We start from the raw sequence: 10,253 nt of genomic DNA on the forward strand, positions 1-10,253 counted from the left end.
CAAAGAAAGACCCCAACAGCAGAAGGACACACGATTCATTTGTCACCAGTGTGGGGTGGCACTGTATGAATCCATGCTTCATGGAGTATCATACAATTGTGGAGTTCTAGAAACATAAGTGGGATATGTAAATACTTGTATATAATTTCTTCCTCCGTAAGCCATGCGTGTTGTAAGAGCCGACTAAAACGCTGGGAGCAAGGAGCTAGTAACCCCTTCTCCCATATACATTACTAAATTTAAAAAGAGAAACTTTCGTTTTTCTTTTTGGGCCACCTTGCCTTGGCGGGATACGGCAGGTTTGTTGAAAAAAAAAAAAAAGTTGTAGATAATAGAATGTGATGCAGCCAGGTGTGCAAAATCACCTGTCAGTGCGTGCATGTGTGTTTATGACAATATGATGATAATTTTGTATATAATATTGGTGTATAAACAACATTTGGCATTAAAATCAAAAGATTTGCCATAAAACATAATTATATCATGAAAACCAAGAAAATTAAAAAAAAAAAAAAAAAAAAAAAAAAAAAACGGGAAATATGTAGAATTTCTGCAAGCGGCAGTGCTCTATGTTGCCGTCAGGTGATCGCCAAGTGCCAACTTCGCGGCCTCATATCTCGGTAAGTACTGACCCTAATTTTTTTTTTATTGTAAAAAATGTGCTCTTTTTTACTATCAGAATATTCAGGGCGCTGCACGAGTGAATGTATATATACGTTTGGACCATTTAAGGGTTAAAGGAGGGGTCTGGAATATTGACTATTTGGAGTGACATCTAAATGACTCACGAAATCGTAATGACATGATTGCAAACAAACCACACCACAGGCGGGGCCTGAATCTGTGGTTAGATTCGTAAAACTCCAGATTAACATCTAAATTTCGTACCTTGGCACCTCTGCAAAGACATGATTATGTGTAAATGATGGTGAAAGCGTTTCTTTTTTGGGTCACACTTTCTCGGTGGGGGATGGCTGACATGTTGAAGAGTGAAATAAAGTGTATTAACTCCTGATACAGTGAAACAAAGTGTATTCTGACACAATAAAAGAGCATAGACCATATATGCTACAATGAAACAAGGTACACTATGTCCTGATACAACAAAACAAGGTGTTCAGTAATAACAGAGTAAAACAATACAGAGAGGTTAATGATACCTATAAATATTACAAGCATCACAATTATTCTTCATTAATCAATTTCAATATAAATAGGAACTCAGTTTAAGTTGTATGTCAATTATGTGTATGATGTATACATTCACACATCTGTTTCTTTAACAGCATCACTCTTAAGTTCATAAATTTTTAATTTGTATTGTTACCTGCACATCCTATTCAGCAAAAGTACTGTATACACAATCTTTCCTGAATGGTTTCATGATAATAAAATTTAAAAGTATACCAATGCTGGATACAGTCATGGTCAAATAGATTATATTAACCTTTTCAGGGTCCGTGCCATAGATCTACGGCTTTACATTGAGGGTCCAAACCGTAGATCTACGCCATGAGCTCAGCTCACTCTCATAAGCTGAGCGGTAAATTTGGGCCTAGATATGAAAGCATACATCTATGTGGTATGTGTGCACCACATTAAACAAATCCTGCAGCACATAGTGCATAATGAGAGAAAAAAACAGACCATAATTTTCGATTAAAACAGCAACTTTGCAGTGTTTTTTTGTATGTTTTTTATAGTCGTATTTGCAAATTCCTGGTCTCATTTGATAGAATGGAAGATATATTACAGAAATAGAGATGATTTTGATTGGTTTTAGCACTGAAAATGGCTTGAAACTGAGCTGAAAGTAGCAGAAATGTTAAATTTTTGCCGATGCTCAAGAGTAAACAAATGACCTCACACGTCTAATACACGCCAGCTGGTGGGTCTAATATACGTTCACAAATGTGATGATATTATTTATACAATTAAATATTATGCAGAAAATTCGGAGTGTGGAAATTAGGAGAAGGTGTGGAGTTAATAAAAGCATTAGTCAGAGGGCAGAAGAGGGGTTGTTGAGGTGGTTTGGTCATTTAGAGAGAATGGATCAAAGTAGAATGACATGGAAAGCATATAAATCTACAGAGGAAGGAAGGAGGGGTAGGGGTCGTCCTCGAAAGGGTTGGAAAGAGGGGGTAAAGGAGGTTTTGTGGGCGAGGGGCTTGAACTTCCAGCAAGCGTGCATGAGCGTGTTAGATAGGAGTGAATGGAGACGAATGATACTTGGGACCTGACGATCTGTTGGAGTGTGAGCAGGGTAATATATAGTGAAGGGATTCAGGGAAACTGGTTATTTTCATATAGTCGGACTTGAGTCCTGGAAATGGGAAGTACAATGCCTGCACTTTAAAGGAGGGGTTTGGGATATTGGCAGTTTGGAGGGATATGTTGTGTATCTTTATACGTACATGTATATGCTTCTAAACTGTTGTATTCTGAGCACCTCTGCAAAAGCAGTGATAATGTGTGAGTGTGGTGAAAGTGTTGAATGATGATGAAAGTATTTTCTTTTTGGGGATTTTCTTTCTTTTTTGGGTCACCCTGCCTCGGTGGGAGACGGCCGACTTGTTGAAAAAAAAAAAAAAATTATTACAGTATTGCATAACAGTAAATCTTCTATTTTTTGGTTTGAATAAAAATTCATTATGTGAATAAAAAATCAAAATGGAATTCATTTGTAAAGTCTGAAAATGTAACTAATAAACAGCAGAAATGTTAGTTTAGTGCCAGGAATGCCTGCATTGTTTATTCTGGACCCTATTTTGAAATTGGAATATTTTGAACTTTGCATTAACCCTCAAACGGTCCAAACAGATTGACGTTCAGATTCATAGTGCTACAAAAGTAGATCTACTTTTTTTATATATATTTTCAAATATAACAAAAAAAAAATGTTGATAAAAGTTTTTTTTACACTTTTTCACATGTAAAACAACAAAAAAAAATATTTTTTTACATACTTTCAGATGTTGAAAAAACATATATATACGTTTGGACCATTTAAGGGTTAAATTGGCCAAATTACCAATTCCCGATCACTTTATTTTGTAGTTGAAATAGTTGACTTAGCGATTTCTTGTGCTCAATCGATAGAATATAAGTAATGCTAGTGAAATAGCCAAGAATTTGGTCAACTGGAATAATGTAATAGGCCTAAAATGGGAGTCAAAGTCGGCAAAATCGCCAATGCATAAATATTGCTGACACATCAAAATTTGCAAGAGCATAATTTCGTCAATTTTCCATCAAATTTCATACTTTTTGTTTTATTACCTTCAGAGAAAGATTCTCTACCATTTCATAAGAAAAAATAACAAAATTATTTTTTAAAAAGTTCTTGGACCCTGGTGCATACTTTGAAATTTGACCTCTGGACCCTGAAAGGGTTAATACACAGGTGCTGTAATAGTATTCTTTAGATATTCTATTAAGTTTTGTACATTGGAAAAATTAAATTGCAACACTGAGCCGACAATTAAGATTCTTCATTTTCAGATGCCTCGTCACCTAAAGGATTGAAAGTTCTTGCAAAATTCTTTTGTGTTTCAACTTTAGGTAAAGTAATCTTAATTGGTTTCATTGTCTCAGTCTTTGAAGACAAAACATGTTGTTTCTTGGCCAGTTGAGATCTACTTGGATTGATCAAGTGTGATGCAGAAACTACACATGAAGTTTGTAAATTATGGGATGGTACAGTGGTATAACTATCTTTTGTGAAGGAAGCTGAGGGATAATGATCATGTATCTTGTCTTCTACTTCAGATAGGGCATGTTTTAAATGTGATTCAGAACTATCTGTTTGTTTCAAACTATCCATTCCAGTTGAACTTGACATTAAAGAAAGAAATTCTGTTAATGATATTTTATCACTCATTATGCCTTTTCCAGATGCTGAAGGATTAAAATTGCAACTTCCAGGAGTAATGGCAGGTGGTGGAACAGGCTGAGGTATCACTTGTGGTGTAGTATAAACAGGTGAAGGTACAGGTAGTGGTAGTGGTGGTGGCAATGGCGGTGGTGGCGGCGGTTGCAGTGGCGGTGGTGGCGGTGGCGGTGGTGGCAGTGGTGCAGATGGAACAGTAGAGAGTGGAGAGTTGCTTATCTGAGAAGAATATGAAGTAGACCCTAAATGGTGAGGTGGAAACAAGTCTGAATTAAAGTTTGTGTGTTGCAATGGTAGCACTGCATCATGATGACTTTTGCTTTCTGGCCTTGCTGGAAACTGGGACGACTGACTAGCCACACAGTCTCTTCCTTCAGACACATTCCTTGAGAGATTTAATGTTTTAGCTTGTTCTGCTTTAACTGCCAAGTCGATCTTCATTAACTGCTCTTGAGGAACATCAGTGTGCCCATGATAAAACAAAGCATTTTCAATAAAGGTTATAGTTTCAGCTGAAGTCTTCCCAAGACAAGCACTAGCTATGCTCTCAATATTTAAATCGTACAGCAAAGAGCGATCTTTTTCTCGTTCAAGCAGAAAAGTTAATCTTTGCTCGGCTTCTTGAATAATGACCTTCTGGATGATATTTAGTGTCTCACTTTTCATTGCATTTCTTAATTTATCTCCTATCATATGTAATAATATTTTATTGTCAATTTCATCAAAAATTTTCATTGTATCCAATCCACTAGATTTCAGTTTTAATGCTTTCTCATGTAATAACATTACAGGCTTTAGTAATGCACCTAACTTCTCACCTAAACGACCCAATGTCTCTAAAACATCTATCACATCAGTTGTAAAACATTCAGGTGTAGTAGAAGATACTTCCTCCTCTGGTAAACAATTAGTTGCATAATCTTTCATTTGTTCTTTCTTCCGAGAAAGACATTCAGATTTTTCCGGAGAATAACCTAATCTAAAATTTCTCGTTTTCAGTGAATTTTTTTCGTAAGTCTTATCTGTAATAATATGACTGTCAGGTGATTGCTTAGTGCTGTTTAATATGCTGGAAGAAGATTTTACTTTATTTACAGCCAAGGTATGTTTTCTGTTGTCTACTCTGTCATTATCAAGAGGGGTACTTGGTACTCTTGCAGTGCGTACATCTTTATCAAGAAGGGTACTTGTTACTCTTGCAGTGCGCATATCATTACCCTGTGATGTTTCACTCGGCAATTTTGAATTTCTATAGCTATCACTTCTATCTTCCTTTCTGATATGACCTTTATGTGTGTCATCTTTTTTCTCTTGTCTTTGAATTTCTTTGGCTTCACAATCTCTACTTTTATCACTTCCTCTTCTTCTTTCATTGTACCTCTTTCTCTTCTTTAACTTCCTTTTTATTTCTACACTTGGTGATCTAGAGTATTTAGCTCTCTTTCTTTGGTAGTTTCTAGATTTAAAGTGTCTAGCATCTGAAGAGCTACTTGAAGAGACAAAACTACTAGATGAAGAGGAGGGAGAACGAGGAAAAAGCTTATTGATGGGGAGCAGTGATACACACTGGTCTCTTTTGATTGTCCAGGATTCATTAAAGAGTGTTTCTAAACGAGATTTCCAAAATACTTCCCAGTCTTTTGTCATATTGTATGTGTATGGATCACCACCAAGGGAAAGAATTTTTTTCCTTTTCTTTTCAACAAATGCTTGATATTCTTTTGTGTAATCAGGATGAGCAAGTGGGTTTTTGCGATACATGGCACACTCCCTGTTATGAACTTCATGGAGAGACTGTAGTGCTCGCACAACAACACCATTCTTCTCTTCACCATTGTCTCTTCTCCCTCTACTTGAGCGAGATCGTGAGCTTGTTCGTGATCGTGACCTGCGAAGTGCTCGCATAAGACTAGTCCTCCTACCACCATCATCTCTTCTTTCTCTGCTTGAGCGAGATCGTGAGCTTGTTTGCGATCGTGGCCTGCGAAGTGTGCGCACAAGACTAGTCCTCTTATCACCATCATCTCTTCCTCTACTCCAGCGAGATCGTGATCGTGACCTGCGAAATGCTCGGACAAGACTAGTCCTCCTACCACCATCCTCTCTTCTTCCTCTGCTTGAGCGAGATCGTGAGCTTGTTCGTGATCGTGATCTGCGAAACGCTCGCACTAAACAAGCCCTCATATCACTGTCATCTCTTCTTTCTTTACTTGAGCAAGACCTTGAGCTTGTTCGTGATCGTGACCTGCGAAGTGCTCGCACAAGACTAGTCCTCTTATCACTGTCATCTCTTCTTCCTCTACTCCAGCGAAACCTTGAGCTTCTTCGTGATTGTGACCTGAAAATAATTAGACAAATTATAAATAATGTTTGAAGATAGTAAAGATGAAATATTAAATAAAAAAAAATCAACTAAAGACACAAATGTTGCAAACTTTACATATGCATGAAGTACTTTTTTGGTAAAAACAATTATACCACAAACACCAAAAAATAGAGTATAAAATAAATGTTTGAATACATCTGAGAGAATGGGTCTGGGTGGTCAGTGTGCGCACTATAGAAAAAATCTGGACGCCCACATGGCATTGTGGGAACGCCGCCAAAGTAGCTTTGTATCCAATAAAGTGGTTAGAAATTGGCAATATTGCCAATTGTGTGAAATTGACAATATTGCCAATTTCACACAAATTTCAGAAGATGCCAATTTCCAAATAGGGTTCAGAATAAACAAGACAGACATTCCTGGCACTTAAATAACAAGTTCTCTGTTCATTAGTCATGTCCCCAGGCCCCTCTTATATTTCTTTTGCTTTCCACTTTGAATTTTTATTCTTACAAAAAATAGAAGATTTACTGTTATGCAGACTACTGCATTAATGTAGAAATGGTATAAATAATATCAGTGCACTTGTGAAAGAATATAAGACTCGCCAGTTAACGTGTATTGGACATTTGGCATGATTTGTTAACTTTTGAACTTTGGCAAAAATCGAACATTTCTGCTACTTTGAGCTCAATTTCAAGGTACTTTTCATTGTGAAACCAACCAAAATCATCTCAATTTCTGTAATATGTCTTCAATTCTATAAAATGAAACCAGGAGAACTAGAATACAACCATAAATACCATATGAAAATACAGTGCAAAGTTGCTGTTTTAATCCAAAAACACGGTCAAAGTTTTTTTCTTATTACGCACTGTGTGCTGCAGGATTTGTTTATACTGCGCACACTGACCACATAGACCCATTCTTTCATATGTATGCCTACCAGCTTTCTCTCGCTAGATTTGAAGGTGCTAGAATTTAGGCGTTCTACGTCAATAACCCTGATGCGTAAGCCGTACCAGTACGTCGAAAACCCTGAAAGAGTTAAACCCCTCCTTGCAGTTTTATAACTGTAGTGTAAATGCACCTCTGGCATGACAGTGGTGGAGTGAATGATGATGAAAATTTTTCTTTTTCAGGCCACCCTACCTTGGTGGGAACAACAGATGTGTTAATAAAAAAAAAGAACTTTCTATTTCTAGTTTTATTTCTCTACAATATTTCAAAAGCGTGGTATCATAACTACAGCATTTCACCTTTGTTGATTACACAACTCTGTCATTTCCCACCCAAATCCAGCATCACTCAACAACACTGTTAATGAAGAGCTCTTAAAAACATCAACCTCGATAACTACCAATAAACTTACACTTAACAGTGATAAAACCTTCTACATTATGTTTATGAGCATTTTGATTAACAATACTCTTATTGCTAAACATAATGATGGAAAATTTCTGGGTTTGCACCTTGACAGCAACTTGAAATTCAACACCCATATCTAACAGATAACAAAAAGTGTCCAAAACAGTTGGCATCCTCTCAAAGATATGTTATTATGCATCACAAACAGTACTATACCTACAATATACTATTTACTGATCTACCCCTACCTCACCTACACTATTTATGTCTGGGAATCCACAAGAGCAAATCACCTCAAGCCAATAATAACTCAACAAAAAGCCGCAGAATGAATGATCACACAATCCCCTGCTAGACAACACCCCCCTCCCCACTCCAAAGACCTGAACCTACTCACTATACAAAACTTTCACTCTTGCTACTGTGCATCCTACACTTACAGAACAATAAATTCTAATATTAACCCTTTGACTGTTTCAGGCCCCTCTCTGAAACTGTCATTCTATGTCGCCAAATATTCAAAAAAAAAAAATTATTTTTTCTTATGAAAATGTTAAGATTATTTTTCTGAGTGTTTTAGTCCAAAAAAAAAATTTTGCCATCGGTACTTACCAAGATATAGAGCCGTGAAGTTTGCAGAAAATGAGCCGCGTATGGCAACAGCGGCGACTGCCGCTCACCCGGTAAACTTTAGTTTACTTGTAATTGAAGGTTTTTTGTTTTTTTTCACTATTTTATTTTTTCACATAACTTATGTGGCCTGTGAGACCAAAGTAAGGTGCAATGTACATATATACACTCGTTGTATACAACACAATAAGCACACAAACATAATTATCAATATATTGTTTACAAAACTTGTTTACAAAAACAAACAAACAATCATCCTCCTCCTCCTTCTCCTCCTCCTCCTCCTCCTCCTCCTCCTTCTCCTCCTACTCCTCCTCCTCCTCCTCCTCCTTCTACTCCTCCTACTTCTCCTTCTCCTGCTTCTACTCCTCCTCCTCTTCCTTCTCCTCGTCCTTCTCCTCCTCCTTCTCCTTCTCCTCCTCCCTCTCCTCCTCCTCCTCCTTGTCTTGTGTGCGAGTGTGTGGCTTATAATTGTTTTGAGTCAGAAGTCGGCAGCTGTCAAAGTGACATATTGTCTCATTACTCACTCCCCCTACCGCCTGTCAAAACAATGGGGTCGGATGCTGCTTCCCCTCCTCCATTCTATCTAATTATCTTTCTCCCTCATTCTATATTTTTCAATCTGTCTCTCTTTCTGTCTGCCTATCTCTGTCTCACAGGTACACATAAATACAAGTATACATAGTGTAAATTACCTAGGATAACCCAAGAAATCCAGACAAAGTGCTATACTCTGCTTGAAGATGTGAGTAAAAGTGATGACACAGTCTTGTGGCTCTCTCTGAGACAGAGAGCTAGATGGACAGACAGGGAGCTTGACAGACAGACAAATAGACAGACAGAAATGTTTGTGTACCAGCAAAAACAAAGGGAGGGCGATGGTCATGTAATATTTCCTTAGCTCTACCCTCGTTTACACTCATCAAAGTCAGCTCTTATCAGATGTTATCTCCCCTTATCTTGTCACTGTCATGGGGTGGACTTTTTTTTTTCTTGCTTCAAAGGAACAATATTATTACATCTTCTTCTTCTTCTTCTTCTTCTTCCTCCTCCTCCTCCTCTTCTCCTCCTCTTCCTCCTCCTCCTCCTCTTCTCCTCCTCCTCCTCCTCCTCTTCTCCTCCTCCTCCTCCTCCTCCTCTTCCTCCCCTCCTCCTCCTCTTCCTCCCCTCCTCCTCCTCCATTGCTTTTGGTCTCAAACTCCTCCAAATCATGAAATTGATCTTCACTGACACTTCCATCTGTGTTAGAGCATCACTTGGGAAGAGAAGAGTCCCAGATTTGCTGGGGAATCACATATTTCTTACCGCTAGACATGCTGAAAATGGACAACTGAAATGGCATTCCCACAATGCACCACTGGCTCCCCGATTTTTTTTATATGGTGCACACTCACCATGGAGATCCATTCTCTCACATGTGGGCCTACCAGCTTTCTCCTGCTTGATTTGAAGCTGCTAGAATTTATGCGTATAAATACGTCAGAAACATTGGCTCGTAAGACGTATTTATACGTCGGAAACAGTCAAAGGGTTAATCCTGACCTGAAGCACTTTCTTGATAGTTGTAACAGGACCCATAGACATAATACCAGGCATAAAAATCTCTATGATACTCCTTGTGTCCAGCTAAATCACTTAAAAAATTCAATGTACAAAAAAAGAGCCCAAAATCTGTAAGTCACTGCTAGAAATCTCCAGAACCACTGAATCAGCAGCATCTTCAAAATCAGTTAAAAAAACACCTCTCCCTAACATATCCCAACATCAGCTAAATATGCAAAACCTACAAATCTTTATTCTCAATGTCACAAACATATGGAAAACAATATAATCTTATTCTTAATACAGTAGGGTCCCGCTTATACGGCGGGTTAGGTTCCAGGCTGTCGCTGGAAAGCAGACATCGCCAGAAGGCAGAACACCATTTTTTTCCATTTATAAATGCATATAAATGCCAGACAACAAGTTTACACTAAATTATATTAAGTTAGTAATAAAACTAGGCATTAAAAACACACAAAGTAAAATACATTCACA

The 10,253-nt window shown here is 37.7% G+C and overlaps 1 protein-coding gene across 5 annotated transcripts in view; it reads right to left on the reverse strand.

The window, feature by feature from the left end:
• Positions 1 to 1,168: 1,168 nt before the first annotated feature.
• The window catches only part of LOC128684223 (uncharacterized), a 152,978-nt gene continuing 143,893 nt past the window's right edge, over positions 1,169 to 10,253 (reverse strand). For all 5 annotated transcript variants that reach the window (XM_070094120.1, XM_070094113.1, XM_070094108.1 and 2 more), the window contains one exon: positions 1,169 to 6,230. In XM_070094120.1, coding sequence (XP_069950221.1) covers positions 3,485 to 6,230 — 2,746 coding nt within the window. In that variant the 3' untranslated portion in view covers positions 1,169 to 3,484. The remainder of the gene's footprint in view (positions 6,231 to 10,253) is intronic.

This window comes from Cherax quadricarinatus, chromosome 4 (assembly GCF_038502225.1).
Source record: "Cherax quadricarinatus isolate ZL_2023a chromosome 4, ASM3850222v1, whole genome shotgun sequence".
NCBI lineage: Eukaryota > Metazoa > Arthropoda > Malacostraca > Decapoda > Parastacidae > Cherax > Cherax quadricarinatus.